Raw genomic sequence first — 16,691 nt, 5'->3', positions numbered from 1 at the left:
ACGCTGGCTTCAGCTATGTGGCAAAGGGAGGAGGGGTGTCGGTACAACAGCATGATTGTTCTTCTTCTTCTTCTTCTTCTTCAGTCGTGGAGTGGAGTTGAGAGCCAGGAGAAGTGCTCATATTTCGCAGGTAGCTGTAAAAAGCCTTTCTTTCTCTATTTATCAGCTTACATTGATGAAGTGAAATGAGTCACACTGTGTTTGGGATGTTGATCAAATGAATGATTTCACCCTGTTCTTGGTGTGTTCAGCTTTGTATGATTTGTAGGCAACTGATTTCTTAAATGTTTATTATATGACTTACAGTATATCTACATGTTTGGTATCTGTGAGTGTTTATTTAAACACTGCCATTAATTGACAGTGTACAGCAGCCCTCTGATTTTAGATAATTAGATAATTATTATTAATGACAGCCATTCACAAAAGCTAGATGTAGAGCAGTGGTGGAAAGCAACTAAGTACATTTACTATACATACGTATTTCCATTGTAAGCTACTTCTGCTCTACTATTGCTCTTTTTACTTAACTACATCAACAACTATGGTTACTAGTTACTAATTAGCTTATGCTTTTATATACTGAACATGTCAGCTTAAAAAAATATGCATTGTTAAATATTAAACCACACAACATTATATGTACATAATATTACAATTATTTTATTATATTTTTTACTTTACTACTATTGTTTTTATTGCTTTTGTAGTTATTATTTATTGTTCTTTATTCTTTTGAATTGATGCTCTGTGCACTTTGCTGCTGCAATAATGTAAACTTCCCCATCATGGGACTAATAAAGGAATATCTTATCTTATCTTGCATAGAACTTAAAATGAGCTCCAATTAAATCAACTACAGCATTAAAGTAACACTTATGATGACTGCAGCCATTCTGTATATTGAGTAATGTTATTTTGTGGGTAATAAGTTAAAGTTTGATTGCAAGACTTTTACCTGTAATGGAGTATTTTTAAAGTTTGGTATTGCTACTTTTACTGGAGTAGATTATATGAATACTTCAAGTGACTAACAGCCGTCTTGTGGCTAACAAGCAGGCTGTTATAGGTGAGAAAAACTAATTAAGTGTAAGGAGTAACATCTGAATTGCATGCAGGGTTTTAGTTATGCAATTGCTAAAATTGCATTTGCACTCTATTTCAAAATGGTTCATCAAATGGCATGAAAATGTATTTAATACTCCTCAAAATGTAAGAGATTGAGGTCATTTCTGTGTGTGTCTGTATATGTGTGTGGATGATCTTTACAGCAGCCAAGCTCTGAACAGTGGCGCCATTGATTTCCACCAACAGTAGCTAGGTGGCTGCAGTCCAGTCATTGGAAGAAGGACAGAGGAGGAGTTTGAAAAGTAAACATCATTTGGCTTGACACATGCTCACAAAGGTGCGGAGCAGCTGGATCATTCAGTCATTATGCTGGTGTGGTAGAAGATCATGTGTAAGCAAGCACGTGATGCCAGACTGGGAGGGCACACTGCTGACTGTCAAACATTTAAAAAAATTGTATTCAAATTGTAAATAGAAATGTAACGTCATGTTAGGTGTAGGCAGAATAACAGGCATTGCTGGAATTCATACAGTACTTGACATGCTCAGTCAAGTATACTTAACACTACACTTAGCACTACAAGGTATTATTAGCCACTCAAAGCAGCAAGCAGTACGGCACAGGTGTGTACACAGCTGTTGTTTATGCTGGTGAACTGTGACCACACCCTACTTAGAGATTAATCATTCTCTAGAACAATAGGTTCATCTATTTTATAGTACTTCCTGACCTCCCTAACCTTTCTGTGGCTGCTTGCTCCAAACCCCTAAGTCCTTAATGATGACGTAAATCTTTAAAAACAAGTCTTACACGTATACTTTCATTGTGAAAATCAGCTAAGTAGATTCCTAAAACACCTATAGGCACTGGACTTTTTGGATAACCTGACTCAAACAGGATTAAAAAGTGTATTTGTTGAGGGCTGTTTTTGAAGTTTTTAAGGTCAGAAAATAGTGTATATGGGATCACTTAAAAGTGTCCATGTTCATTATAATTGTTGAACAGTACAACCGTGTGGCTTATTGATGCCTAAAAAGTTTTTGGACAACATAATTAGCACAATTCCTGTTAGATAGATCAGTTAATTGTTGGTTTTGGTCTCTTCATGGTATTATATTATTTATACAATATAATATAATATAATATAAAATACATAAATAAAAACATAAAATGTCATCATACTTATTCTTTTTACCTCTCCTGACATCTTCACTTAGTCCCTCTCTCACTACACTTTTTCAGTCCATGTATACAGTAGAATTTGCATCTTTACGTCATTTTTTTGATCTGCTAATCTTTGTCAAAAAGATGCACTACCTGCTATAATCTTTTTTCCCCCATTTACAGGCCTCTTTCTGTCTCTCCATCCCCACACTCTAGTGAAGACAGAAGCAAAGTTTTGGATGCAGGTTGTATGTTGGCTGCTGTGCCTTGGCCTGGCAGGGGCACTTGCTGTGCTGCAGAAGGACCAGGTGGCACAACATGCCATCAAACTTTATCGGAGTAAGGGGGCCACACACGGCCACAGCTGGGTGGCAAGCAATTGCAAGCGGCTGGTGGGCCTCCTGCGTCAAAAGAATGTGGTTGTCAAGAAACTGGCAGTCGCTGCGGATGCTGTTGGACGAGACAGAGCCCTTTCAGATCCAGAGAGGCACTTCCAGGTACATAAATAACAGACGGAGCAATGACTCTTGACTTGGATCACAATTAAATGATTTGTTTGAAACTTTTTTGCTATATATTATATCCAGTCACCTAGCTGATGTGTGAGACATAAGGCATCCGACTCTTGATGGGAGTGTCTTTGTGTGTCTTTATATTGAGTTTACACTTTTCTGTCAGCACAATAACAAATTCATGTTTGATACTTCATACAGCTCAGGTTCCCCACACATAGAAATGACCTGTTTAGATAATCAAGCTGTCCATGCTTACACAATCATTTTACAACATTTCAAGCCAAAGCAAGTGGATGTTCCTCCTTGCATTATTGACCGTTCTTCCTTTAGTCTGGATCTATTTCGCTACTGTTTATCTGTTCCCAAATCCATATCTAATGAAAACGTGTCTGCCTTCTAATGTGTTTCAAAATGAAGAAGAAAGTACACAGGCTTCAGTAAAAGAGGATGTCCCATATTTCACAGCTTTATGGATGACTAATGTCTTCCTGTCTGCCTTCAGGTTCACACCCTGGAGGTTTTTCAGAAGGAGCTGAATGAGAGCGAGCACTTGGTGTTCCAGGCAGTGCACAGCCTGCAGAGAGCGCTGCAGGGAGACTACAAGGATGTGGTCAACATGAAGGAGAGCAGCAGACAGAGGCTGGAGGCCCTCAGAGAGGCAGCCATAAAGGTATGGTCTGCAGTGTTTCATGGATACTACATCAGAGGGCAGGGGGAGAGGGGATAAATGCATACTGAGTCAGATTCAGTGACAAAAGGTGAAAGGTTGAAGCATAGTGATCCATCAATAACTTTTATACAAAAAATGTTGTAATGTTACAGTGTCAACAATGATACAGAATTATCACCCAGAAATTGGAAATTGAAATATTCTGTTCTGAAATTATTATATAAAATATATTATATAAAATTATTATTATAAATATTCTGAACATTTTATTTAAAACATAACAATTTTTTTTGCTTTACAAGTAATACAAAGCAGTGAAACACAATTATTTGTCAAATCATGATATATACGTTGATATCTGAATACATCGTTTACAATAACATTAATAAACAACTTTGAATAAATTATAAAATGATTTGTTTTGGTTGTTTTGTTTTTTTACTTAATCCCTCAATGTTTGTTATTTCCAGCTCAGAATATCTCTATCAGAATATCAAAATTTCACTATAGACAATACAATATCACTCTGTATTGGAGAAACTCCTTTGAATTACACAACTCATTATATTGCCATCATCTCATTGTGTCTCTCCTTCATGTTGTGATATCATGTATAATATTATGTCCTGTGAGTACATGAGTATTCTTGGTGTGTCAGCTGAGTTCATATCATCACGCGTGTGTCTGTTAACATGTCTAAACATCCTTGTCTTTGACTTGTACACTCCTGTCTGACTCTCGTGCTTCAGGAGGAGCAGGAGTATGTGGAGCTGGTGGCCGCTGAGAAGCACCAACAGGAGGCTCTTAATAGGGCACTAGCCCAGAACAAAACTCTGTCCTTGCTGGATGAGATCCTGGAGGATGTCCGGAAGGCAGCAGACCGGCTGGAAGAGGAGATCGAGGAGCACGCCTTCGACAACAACAAACAGGTCAGAAAAGAACAACATTCACTGAGTTTGAGTGAAGTTACTCAATGCAGTCTTATTCAGACACTTTCTTAAAAGATCACATTTTTCCTGACTGTTGACTGGAAAACAAGTTAGTAAATTGGTGTAGGGCATTACAAGTTGGAGTTTGGAGACACCCATGCTTCTTCAACAAAGCATCTAACTGTGTCTCCACCCATACTCTGGTTTTCTGTGTAGATGAAAGGAGTGAATGTGGAGGCAGTGCTGAGAGTGGAGGACGATGAGGAGAATGGAGGGAAGAGGAAGAACAAGTCCAAGCAGAAGGAAGTGGAAGATGACCTGGGATTGAGCATGCTCATTGACTCGCTGAACAACCAGTATGTCCTGACCAAACCACGAGATTCTACAATGCCAAGAGCAGACCATCATTTCATCAAGGTCGGTTATTCTCCATTCCCAGTTATGATCCCGTTTTTTCAAAGAAAGATAAGAAGTACATATTCAATCCAATCACTCTTCTGTATTCTTTTGGTTGAATCATAAGGCTTAGAGTTGGTTTTTAAATTTTGATATTTTTAAAGTTGTAATCCTTAAGATTTCAGTCCTTGTTGACGTGTTGTTTTAATAAAGAAGTATTTCAGAGAAAATGCAGCCATAAATAGTATAAAAATACTGTACGTACAAAATCTGTTTACAGGTCTTTAGGAAAATGACTGAAATGTGAAAAAATGTTCATAGTGAGTCCATTACTGTTATAGGAGTGCAGTGCTAAATCTGTCTCTCTCTGCTCTTTTTAGGATTATAACTTTAACTCTTTAAACTTTACGCTTTTTTGTGATATGTATGTGCAGGATTTGGTGTCAGTGGTCATGCTGTCCCTGCCCTGTGGTTGGATTTGCACTCTGGTGGGTCTTCCTCCCATGTTTGGATACATCATCTGTGGGGTCCTGCTTGGTCCTTCTGGCCTCAACAGCATCAAGGTGTGTGTGTGTGTGTGTGTGTGTGTGTGTGTGTGTGTGTGTGTGTGTGTGTGTGTGTGTGTGTGTGTGTGTGTGTGTGTGTGTGTGTGTGTGTGTGTGTGTGTGTGTGTGTGTGTGTGTGTGTGTGTGTGTGTGTGGCTGCAGTGTGGACACTACAGCTCAGTTTTCTGTGGTATGTCAAACTCAGAACACATATTTATTCTTACTTTACACAGACTTTAAAGGACTGTACCACTTTTAGTTTTGTGCTGATTTTTCATGTCAGTCTCTGGCTCTGTGTGTTGCAGTCTATGGTCCAGGTGGAGACTCTGGGGGAGTTGGGTGTGTTCTTCACCCTCTTTGTGGTGGGATTGGAGTTCTCACCTGAGCGCCTTCGAAAGGTAAACACGACCGGAGACTTAAATTAAGGATTAAACTCAAGACTGTTTAGACTCAAGATAAGTGACTAATTAACAGTAATCATCTGTAAAATTGGTGAAAGTTTTGTCATTTGTATTCATTTTAAAAATGTTAAATTCAAAGTTAAATTTAAATTTCAGCTATGTTGTGATTTAAGCTGTTTCAACTCACTTTTATTTTAGAAACATGAAACATTTTATCTTGAACTTGCTATTCCTGCTTTTTATTCTTATTTCTTCCTTTAATCAGCAACATATTTCCATACATTTTTCACAGTTTTAAATAAAGCTGATTTGACATAGTAATCATTACTTGCTTTAATGTATCATCTCAGCATCACATGACTTCCTTAAAGTATATTCAAGCGTGTAGAAACTGTGTGTGTCTATAGGTGTGGAAGACGTCAGTTCAGGGTTCGTGCTACCTGAGTCTGCTCATGATTGGCGGCGGTTTGTTATGGGGACAAGTCCTGCGTATCCGACCCACCCAGACTGTCTTCATCTCCACCTGTCTCTCCCTGTCCAGTACTCCATTAGTGTCCCGTTTTTTAGCAGGGGGCAGCAGAGGGGATAAGGAAGGTTGGTTTGTCTGCCTGTGTACATAAATGAACATAAATGTATATCATAGTATTTAATTTCAGAGAGGAAAGCGTTCTAGTCAAGATTTCCACAACCGGATCACGGTTATGAGCGAAGCTTGTAAAAGAATCACTGAAACAGGTTGTGTGTTTCACATTAAAAGAACAATGTATGTCAGTGGTGTTTCCCATTCACACCTCCAGCATAACATATACTCAAAGAAGCACTAAACAATCAGTGTTATGATCTGCATGGCTAAATGCCAGTAGAGGTGAGAAATGTGTGGGGGGTTTTAAAATTTTTTTTTAAGGGAATGACACTAATAAAATCAAATTCTGCACCACACATAACTACATATGTTAGAAGCACTATTTTATATCAAGTATTAGCTTTACACAGTTGTCAGTGGCATGACTCTGTTTATGTATGTGTGTGACAGGTGACTTGGACTACAGCAGCGTTCTCCTCGGGATGTTGGTGATGCAGGACGTTCAGCTCGGCCTCTTCATTGCGGTCATGCCCACTCTGATCCAGGCGCAGAGCGGAGACTTGGACAGGTCAGTTAACTCTCACGTGTCCTCGCTTCATTTCCTCCTCTTCTAAATATTGTGCACACGGCATTTTAAACCTGTAGTTCCCTCTGTGCACAGCAGCTTCCTGTTTGGAAGTCTCCGCGTGCTGTATCTCCTGGCTCAGGTCCTGGTATCTCTGGCTGCTGTGCTGCTGCTGTGTGCACTACTCAAATCATTTGTGATCGGCCCCTATTACAAGAAACTGCACGCTGAGAGCAAAGGAAACAAGGAGATCCTGGTGCTGGGGATGGCAGCTTTTGTCTTTTTCATGCTGTCGGTATGCATTCAGCTTTTAATATTTTATTCTTTATTTTTTTCTATACCCATTGTATTCTGTTTCTCTACAAATATCTACTATTTCTCCTTCAGTATAGCATCATCTAATGTCCTGTGAGGAATTTGTGTTGATTTTTGCTGTGCTGACTGATTTTCAAGGTGACAGAGTTTCTGGACGTTTCTATGGAGCTGGGCTGTTTCCTGGCTGGAGCTTTGCTGTCCACCCAGGGTCACATGGTCACCACAGAGGTCATGGGATGCATCGAACCCATCAGAGATTTCCTCGCCATCATCTTCTTCGCCTCTATCGGTCAGATCCGGCATCACAATTTATGACCCGTATTCGCTGCACTTTGGTGTGATGTAAAGTGAGACTTACAGAAACACGTTGTGTGTGTGTTTTTGTGATGCTGCAGGTCTCCACGTGTTCCCTACGTTCGTGCTGTATGAACTCACCATCCTGCTGGTCTTAACACTCACACTCGTCATTATGAAGGTACAGCACTCCTCTCTCTTTTGCTCCTTTTTTGTCCTTCTCCTGTTTTCCACATACTCCGTTTTTTTCCCTCCCAGTTCGTGATGGCTGTTCTGGTGCTGTCAGCGATCTTACCTCCGAGCTCCCGACACATTCGGTGGATTGTCTCGGCTGGTCTGGCGCAGGTCAGCGAATTCTCCTTTGTCTTGGGCAGCCGTGCGCGTCGGGCTGGCATAATCTCCAGAGAGGTCAGTGCAGACCCGTTATATGAGAGTTGATAGTTTATTCTGCAGACAAAGAGTATTTTGAGCCTCTGTAGAGCTTTGAGCTGAAATAATTCAAATATAATGTAATAATAATTGTAGAATTTTAGGAAAAAAATATTCAAATGAGAGCATGTGTTAGCTTTTTGGCCCCAGTTTCAGGAAATAATAGATGTCTAAAAGTAAACTTCTAAACTTTATCATGGTTATTTTTTATTTTATAAAATATTATTCCATCAGTACACAGGAACATCTATGCCAAATAGCAAATATATTCCACAATACTGATGAATTATAATGTTTGTTTAATAATAATTATATGTTGTTGTTTTTGACCTGTCTCTCTGTGCTCAGGTGTACCTGCTGGTTCTCAGTGTCACCACTCTCAGTTTGCTGCTGGCACCAGTGTTGTGGAGAGTTACCACACACAAATGGGTTCCCCGGGCCGAACGCAAAACTGTCACATGACTAGACTGTTTTCAGGGCCAAAAGGTTACCAAGTAATCTCAGCAACATGACAAGAGGGAGACAAAAGCCCCTTGCAGTATGTTAACACACTCGACAATGTGACATGGCCTTTTTCATGTGTGGACCAAATGTTCGTCCTTTACTTCTTGCTTTGACAGACACCAAAACCTAAATTACTGGACTGACTAATTGGGGTAAAGAAATAGTGGTGGGAAAGAGAAACACAGTATATGCATCATCTGCAAATTGATCTTTTCAACAGCTACGATTTAAATAATTCCCTGCCCATTTATCACACAGAGAAAAACACTTCCTTTGTAACCAGGGCCATCCATGTTACTTTGCTACATTTACATCTGTATGCACTGTAGAAAGGACATAGATATACATTCTACCATGTTAAATTTATGTCTATCAAAACACAACATGAATCAACCCCAACAATCTTGAAGGCTTTAAAATGTGAGTTTTAACCTGCAGTGCGGGAGTTTTCCTTATAAATGACCGTCCGTTACTGTCCGCCCATCAAACAAGTTCACACAATACTGATTAAGCACTGATCACCACCAGATTGTTTTCTCTGTAATTTACAGTACACTGAGTTTTTAAATCTTTCCTGTACTAGAAGAGCTGGAAGAGCACATTCCTGTGCCAGGAAATAGGCTACAAATAGATAATTATCTCATCTGATGACTCTATCTGTCCCCCCCTCTGCCCTTAATAGTGGGTGGGGGAGTGGGGTCACTGGTATGCAGGCACCAACAGCATCAACAGTGTTTATGTAATTATTTACAATTCCAGAGGGGGGAGACAAAAGTCCCACACTTCAGCTTTAAAGCATACTTTGATTTGAAACACGTCTGTCTGACAGTTCAGTGGAGAAGCACAAAACACTCCTTCAGCTCTGATGCTTTTGACTCTAAAAACTGTGCATGAAGTGTGCAAAAGGAAAAACTAAAAAATGTTAAATGTGTTTTCCATCTCCACCATTTGCAGCTCCTCAACATATAAATAATTTAGTTTTCTATTGGCACTCGTTCTGTCCGCACTTCCACAAATTAACCTTTTCCTTGTCACATGGACCAACTCTGAGGGTCTAACTTAACTCCATATATTATTTCTTTTTTCAAGTAAAGTGTTTATTTTTATGTATACATACATGTTTTTTTTAATAGGGAAGCGCCTTTATATGATATAAAAATAGCCTCCATCTTCTCTCCTGATATTTACCATACTCAAATATAGTTTGTTGCAGGTGGTAGACTGACTCTGATTTAAGTTCAAACCTTCTATCAGCTGTATTTAATAGATGATGTTTATAGTTTATTTTGATCATTGTAATACTGTGAATTTTGTTGTGATGACACATCCTAGTGTTACCATAAAAACTACAATTATAACTATAAACAGCTTTATTTAGTTACTGTTGGAGGCGCTCATTTCTTGTCAAATCTAAGAAAATGATGGTACAATGCACATCAGTAAAAAAGGAACGGAGATAAGTGAAAACTATGTTAGGTAGCAGCTGACAAGAACTACAGAAAATACTTCATCTGCTGATGTAACATTAACAGAAAAAGATAAATCTTGCACTAGTTACCGTTGAATGTCAAACTGATGTGCCTGCTCAGCTCCTCACTGCACTACAAATAAGACAAGAGCAATCTCATTGCGAGTGAGCACTTCTGTGGCATCTTGTGCTGTAAATGTCCTTGTCTAATCTTTCATAATTTGCAATGTAAATGTGTGTAGTTACATGCTGTTTGTTATTTTATGTTTAATATTATTTTTATGAAGTATGTTAACAGGAAGAGGAATTTGAGTTTACATGTTTGTGTTGGTGGCCGTGACTGAAGCTTCCACTTACAAAGAAATGCTGTCCTGATCAAATGTAAATGCATTGTTAAATAATTTAATTAAATCATTTTATTTATTAAAAAGAAACGAAACAAGTACTTCTCAGTTTTACTAAGTGTTAATTTTTTTTCTTGTGATGCAGGATGTTCTCTTGGGAGACCAGATGTAACTTCCTCAATACTGTTTCACCCGCAGCGCGCTGTTGACACAGAAGACCATTATTACACAGACGTGCTGTTCATCTGCAGGATGTTTCACAAACTCTGCCTCAGTATTCACATTTATTTAAATATTAGTCCCCAAAATCAATAATTACCATACTTTTTGTCTTGTGACCCCTAAAAACAATCAGTCTCTACTCATGACCCTTGACAGTATGGTTTTAGTGTCTTACCCTTTTCTCATGCTTCTTATCCTTCCCTCCTCATATTTGCTTCATACAGAAAGAAAAGCAGAAAGTTGAATCAGAGAAGCAGATAAAATTTTCACCCAGCACAATAATCCTCTTCAAGGAAACGCCTGGCTTCTAAGTTCTCTAAGTCAAGGAAATCCTGCGTAATAACCATGTAATAATCAGCTGTGGATCAGCTGTGGATCAGCTGTGGACGGCACTACACGCGCACGTTTGTGTGTGCATACAGTATGTGAGCACACCTGTGTTGTGTAAGCTGAAAAACTACAAACTACTACAGTCAGCAGGTTTATCAGATATCTCAACACCACCATCATCATCCTATTAGCAGGTCTACGGCAGCCAGTTACAGATACACTACTGAGTGTACTTGAATAGATTTTTAGAGATTAGAGAGATAGGTATTATTTGTAATAGTTTTGCATTTTGTTGATGCAAAGTGAAAATAAATAATCCATAAACCTTTGTTAAATACTCTTATGGGAACAAACAGAAACTGGAGTACATCTTTATTTAAAAAGTTTTTTTTTTTTTTTTTTTTAGATACATGAGCTACATTTAAGCATTTTGCACAGTTTCATTTATTAAATCCAACTTACAGTAGTTGGCTGTCTCTTTCTCATTTCAAAAATCCTCAGATCTGTGTTTTCGTTTTTGCATGTGAAGTAAAGACAAGAGAAGGCATACAGGTAGTGGTAACGTTTGTTAAAGTATACCAGGTTACATCATATTCAATATTCAGTAGATTAATGTTTTTATGATAAAAACCCAATACAGATCAAAACATAATTTAATCAACAGAGCATGACAAATCATATTAATAAAAGCACCACACAGCCTGTGATGGTGGGTTAGGTGAATACAAGTAGTTAAAAAGCTGTCAAATAAAAAATAGTCAGTATTGATCTGTAGACACCTACTCCTTTGAAACTGAGTTGTTTGATGATTACAGGGTCGCCTGCCTTTATCTGCTTTCCTCATTTCAATTGTGTAAGAGTGAAGGTGACTTTTCCCTCATAGGGTAAATGGAAGTGTTCGTAGGTGATCTTGTCAGCGACCACTCGGCACTGGATCTTCGCCTTTTTCTCTCCGACCAGGCTGAGCCGAACAGCCACCAACGGGTTGACATAGGTAGGCTGAAGAGAAGAAGAAGAGGTAATGCAGACCTTTAAATTTGTTTTAATGTCAGAATTTGACTAATCTGATCCTTACTGTGATGTATAAGTGGAAACACTCAAAAGCCAAATATTAGATGTGGCCTTAAAGTAATTGTTCCTTTAAATAATTTTTTTAAGTAGTTTGTTTGTTGTTGTTTTTAATATTTTTGGGGCTTTTGTCTTTATTTATGGTGTATATAGTCAAGGGACAGACAGGAAATGTGGGGAGAGAAAGGAGTTTTATACCATCAACTACTATCTACTCCCAACATTTATTTGGATTGTGATCCCTTAAAATGGAACTTATGACTCCTCAGCATACATATCAATAGGTTGTGACTAAGGCTGTTGTGTAAAAATAAACTTTTTTTCTTTTGCAGAAACATGTTTTTTTTCTAGTTGCAACCCCTCAGATTAATTGTGTGACCCCCTGCCTGACTCCTGAACTCCAGGTTGCAAAGTGCTGTTTTTGGTGACTGTGACGCCCCATCAAACACACAAAACAGGTAATAAAGACCTGCCTTGAGGCCTCAATCATTACATTTGATGATGTGCTTTAGTGGTGCTTATTCACAAACACATCTACAATTAGTGATATTACCACAAACCAAGTGACAAAATGAGTGACATATAAATGTAGTGTGCAGGGTCTTTCTCAGTGTGCGTATGTGTTTCTTTTAACTTACGTGTGCCAGTCTTCCGTAATACGGAAAGTAAGAGAGATCCATAACTCCTTTTTCAGGGAAATACTCAATTTTCGCCACATTGTCATGTCCATCCTGAAAAAACACATAGACACAGAAGTTTGGCTTTTTTTTGGAAGAGGCACTTCACTGGTTTAAACATCAGTTTATTTGCCTGTGAAAACAGCTGTATAATGTCTTCTGTGGCTCAGGTGGAGCTTTATGAAGTTTGTGGGGTACATTTTTAACAGAAACCCCTTGCTATGTCCTGTAGTTTCAAAGATGTAAGCATTTACCAGGAAGAGTGGATCTTATGAAAATACGCCATATAGTTGCATTATGGGAAATATAGGATGGAGAGTTTACAGAGCTGAATCAATATAAGGGACTAAAAGTCAGGATATGTCAGCCGTTACCTCATCAATTTTGAAGTGTCTCTCAAACTCTCAACTTAATGAAAGGGAAATACGAAATTGCTGGTGTACAACTTTAAAAATGATAATTAACAGACTTATTATCTTGGATGCATGCTGTTAAATTCAGTTTTTACAGTTGTGACTCACCAGTGTGGTGCAGTTGACATATGGAGGACTCTCAGTGTGATTAGTAGGCAAAAAGCCAATGATCTGCAGAGATAAAACAGAAAATTTACCGTCAGTCTTGGTTATTTACCCTAATCCTAACCATTTAATTTACTGCAGGTTCCAGTTTTTCAGAAGGATATTTATCAATCACACCGACCCTGTTCATCTTAATGATGAGACAAGGCATGCTGCAGTTGTAGCCGAAGGTTGGGTCGTCAAGTCCTGAGCAGGGTCCCAGCATGCTTTGGGTGAAGGGGCACGCCCACTTGGTGTGGCCCGGGGCATGGAAGTCGTTCTGGATGAAGTACTTTCCCTTCGTGCAGTTGTGGTAGTTACATTCTTGCTGCTTGGTGTCATTGTACGCTGAAGGAGGGGAACATTAAGAGAAAATCCTTTTTTAAAGTTTGGCCACATTAAACATTAGATCATTTTCCACTAGTGAACAAATACTCACGCTTCAGGAAGTTATGGATGATGGTGGCCTTCTTCATCCAGGAGCTCTTGTCTGACACGTTGTAGGTGATTTCAATCTTCTCATCTACATAACTGTCGGGCCACACCATTACACCTGCACAGACGAGCAAACAGTGAGCTGGTTAAAAGTCACTGATTTAGGTGTTATAAGTCCTTGTTGTTGTTGTTGTTGTTGTTGTTGTTGTTGTTGTTTTTGTTGTGTTACCCGGAGATTTTAGCCGGTCTTGGTAGTCCGGAGCATACGGATCCAGGGTATACATGAGCGTCCAGATGGCCAGAGAAAAGAGGCTTGTCATCACCACATAGAAGGCCACATAATACAGACTGATGTACACTGTGAGGAGAGAGGTACACATAGACACACACAGTCAGGTTTGCCTCTCTGGTGCTGTAATATTTATTATTTTGAAGCTTTTCTCATTTCAACCCCGATCATTTTTGTTTTCATACATGAGCATTAAAATTAAAGTACAATAAAGAAAGTGAGCAAAAGGGATTTTAAAAAAAAGATTAAACTTTGCCGCCTGTATTTACAATATACACTAGCAAGGCTATTAAGCTGAATGTACAAACACTCTTGGCACAGAGAGTGTGGTTACAAATGTGTATGTTCACATTGGCAGAGGTCAAGGTGCCCTCAATTTAATCTGATTGTAAGATCAAACTGAGAGGAGGGACTCTTGCAAACCCCAGAAAACCAAAGCTTATCATAACATTTATCTCTCTCTGTACACATGCAAGCATACACCTTGCTGTGGTGATAATTAAAAGGACAGAAAAAGTCAAACATAATGGTGTACAAGAGTACTTTCTGTGTGAGTGAGCTCACGTGTGCGTGTTTGTGTCTAGTAACATAGTAACACACACACACACACACACACACACACACACACACACACACACACACACACACACACATAGCTGCTTGTATGCAGTGCATTCATTTTCAAAGCCGAGATGGTGAATGATGGCCCACTAAAGCCTTTACACCCTATATTACACTTAAAATAATATTTTGAATTTTTTTTTCTAGAATTTGTTTTATATAAACTTGTTTCAAATTTCATATGAGCATTTCTTCACTAATATTTGACAAATATTGTTATTTCATCTGATTTTTTAAAGGTTGACCTTTGTTATAGATGGATAAAACAGACACACCATTCAGTGCAATTGCTGATCTGATGAGAGGATATGTTCAGATAAGTCTATCTTAATACACTACTCACATGTCTTTATGTACATTGAAAGTGTTATTGCTCACTATAATTGTTCCTCCTGTTCATACAAGACATTAAGATATCCCTTCTTATAGTGTGACCCCCCTCTTACTATAAGAGATGGATGACAAATTTCACATTCTTCATTCAGTTGAAGCTGATACGAGGCTTCTGCAGCCAGAGTTAATAAAATCAAGTGGGTATTTTACACATTTAAAGTGTTTTTTGTTTTGTTTTTTTCAGAATTACATTTCTTCATTTTGCTTTCTGGACTTTGTTTCCTTGCTGAGCTGTGGTAAAAGATGGTAACACACAGCTTAAAATAGCTTTGGCTGATCTTTAGAATTAATTTTTGCACAGAATGAGGACCATGGATATTGTCTCCAATCACTTATATCAGTATTGGTAAGAAGTGATGGCTTCATGGCCAATAAGGAAATATGGACTGATGTGACATGTGCATGTAGTTTTAAGACAAATTTGAAAAACCTGCAGCTATTGTTTATTTATTTTTTGAGACTGTCAGATGTGTTTATTCCAATCGAATTCCCAATTTGAGTTAAGCAAATGAGAGGCCAAATAGCTGCTACCTGCATTGTGCAAGTTTTGGTCCCCTAAACTGTAAAATGAATCAATGTTGAAAGGAGATAACACGTCCCAAAATAAAACTCTACTGGCAAAGATGAACAGTACTTATGGCCATCCTTCATCATCACAGCCTTATAAATGACAGAATGTTCTCAATAGTAATATATATCATTATGAGCTTAACCAGGCAGGTTAAGGATATATTCCAGAGGTTTATCTCTCACATTAAAGAGGAAAGCTAATTGATTGTTTTTTTTCCCATTCTTACCCCATTTCTCTGGTGTTCTTCCCATAAGTGTCCCATTCTCTGAGTTCCACACAAAGTGGCCAAAGTCTTCGCAGCGCTGCCCGCAAGTCCTCTTCTCCTTCAAGGCGGCCATGTTGAATCTTTTTGCTTCCCGGGATCTGAAGCACTGACAGGGATCTTCTTTTCTTTATTCACCTGTACCCTGCGCTTCACTCGAGAAATCAAGAATAATATTTGTTTCTCGTCTCTCCTGTCCCTTGTGCTAATGTCTTGGACCCTGTCTCATTACCTTTTTCAAGTAAAAACCAAGACCTCACTCCCTGGATGTCGCTCCAGTGTGGTGTATGTGTTATCTCTGATTCAGTATTTATAAGGCCGAGATAAATTAGGCATGCAGAGGTGGGCCAACGCAGGACCAGGTGAACGTCCTCCGACGTCCTTTACTCAGGATCACCTTGAAGAGCCAGAATGGTTTCAGGAAGAATCAAGAATAAAGTGACAGTTTGGTTTCGAATGATAAAAGTCAAAACACAACACTTTGCATGCTCAAATTGGCTTGCTCAAATTTAAATAACTGGTACACTGAAACATAAAAAACATTCATTCTCTCCAGAGCTACTCTGGGTGCAGAGGCCTGTTTTCAGCCATGTACTGATGTGAGTTAAAAGCTTTACTGTCTGTGAGAGGTTCACAATTTTAAAGTGTATCATTTGAGGAAACTGCATAAAAGCACTTGGATTTCAGCTAGATATCACAGATCTCTAACAGCATCTTTTGTTGTCATAGTTACACGTTTATTTGTAAATCAACAGTGTTACAAAGTGCATTACACAATAAAAACAACAGGAGCAATGATACAGGAATAAAATCAAGCGGGCAGAAACCAGTGAAACAGACTAAAATGTGCAGCATATAAAACATAATTAAAGTATTAAAGACTTAAGAATTATTGACAAGTGAATGAATAAAAATTAATTTAAGAAGTGATTTACAGGATGTTGATAATTTGGTCATTTCAGAGCCAACATGCCCTGAAAGTCTCCTTTGGTCTTAAATCTAGATATAAGAACATCCGTCTGGGCTGTGTACAGTCCAGTAAAGAAAATATTACACAAAGAACCTAAAAATGTAT

The 16,691-nt window shown here is 38.5% G+C and overlaps 2 protein-coding genes across 5 annotated transcripts; one reads left to right on the top strand and one right to left on the bottom strand.

The window, feature by feature from the left end:
- The first annotated feature begins 6 nt into the window (after window positions 1–6).
- Window positions 7–10,469, top strand: tmco3 (transmembrane and coiled-coil domains 3). 4 transcript variants are annotated; one of them, XR_009925416.1, is made up of 16 exons: window positions 7–130; window positions 1,272–1,370; window positions 2,417–2,730; window positions 3,251–3,418; window positions 4,168–4,347; window positions 4,564–4,764; window positions 5,178–5,306; window positions 5,594–5,686; window positions 6,097–6,283; window positions 6,723–6,840; window positions 6,934–7,132; window positions 7,291–7,441; window positions 7,548–7,627; window positions 7,705–7,854; window positions 8,224–10,228; window positions 10,337–10,469. XR_009925416.1 is itself a non-coding variant. In XM_062423876.1 (15 exons), the coding sequence occupies exons 3-15, from the start codon at window positions 2,473–2,475 to the stop codon at window positions 8,335–8,337; spliced, it is 2,028 nt and encodes a 675-aa protein (XP_062279860.1). In that variant the 5' UTR covers window positions 7–130; window positions 1,272–1,405; window positions 2,417–2,472; the 3' UTR covers window positions 8,338–10,286. The 4 variants fall into 4 exon arrangements, 1 of the variants encoding a protein (XP_062279860.1); XR_009925417.1 differs by having other exon boundaries at window positions 1,272–1,405; window positions 6,937–7,132; XR_009925415.1 differs by having other exon boundaries at window positions 1,272–1,405.
- A 1,110-nt stretch (window positions 10,470–11,579) lies between these two features.
- Window positions 11,580–16,296, bottom strand: LOC133984554 (potassium-transporting ATPase subunit beta-like). The gene is made up of 7 exons (XM_062423963.1): window positions 15,581–16,296; window positions 13,710–13,838; window positions 13,485–13,598; window positions 13,188–13,393; window positions 13,010–13,072; window positions 12,450–12,542; window positions 11,580–11,742 (listed from the first exon to the last, which is right to left on the bottom strand). Exons 1-7 carry the CDS (start codon window positions 15,690–15,692, stop codon window positions 11,584–11,586), a joined length of 876 nt encoding a protein of 291 aa, XP_062279947.1. The 5' UTR covers window positions 15,693–16,296; the 3' UTR covers window positions 11,580–11,583.
- Between the last annotated feature and the right edge of the window lie 395 nt (window positions 16,297–16,691).

This window comes from Scomber scombrus, chromosome 1 (genome assembly GCF_963691925.1).
Source record: "Scomber scombrus chromosome 1, fScoSco1.1, whole genome shotgun sequence".
Lineage (NCBI taxonomy): Eukaryota > Metazoa > Chordata > Actinopteri > Scombriformes > Scombridae > Scomber > Scomber scombrus.
This window is presented reverse-complemented; position numbering and strand designations above follow the sequence as displayed.

What these genes read in the sequence shown, in the direction of transcription:
- LOC133984554 (XM_062423963.1), bottom strand. Translation starts at nt 15,692, where the DNA reads ATGGCCGCCTTGAAGGAGAAGAGGACTTGCGGGCAGCGCTGCGAAGAC. An exon ending in CATCCATAACTTCCTGAAGC is followed by an intron (nt 13,394 to 13,484) that starts GTGAGTATTTGT and finishes CCCCTCCTTCAG; the next exon opens with CGTACAATGACACCAAGCAG. An exon ending in ATGTCAACTGCACCACACTG is followed by an intron (nt 12,543 to 13,009) that starts GTGAGTCACAAC and finishes GTGTTTTTTCAG; the next exon opens with GATGGACATGACAATGTGGC.
- tmco3 (XM_062423876.1), top strand. Translation starts at nt 2,473, where the DNA reads ATGCAGGTTGTATGTTGGCTGCTGTGCCTTGGCCTGGCAGGGGCACTT. An exon ending in TCAGAGAGGCAGCCATAAAG is followed by an intron (nt 3,419 to 4,167) that starts GTATGGTCTGCA and finishes CTCGTGCTTCAG; the next exon opens with GAGGAGCAGGAGTATGTGGA. An exon ending in CTGGCATAATCTCCAGAGAG is followed by an intron (nt 7,855 to 8,223) that starts GTCAGTGCAGAC and finishes CTCTGTGCTCAG; the next exon opens with GTGTACCTGCTGGTTCTCAG.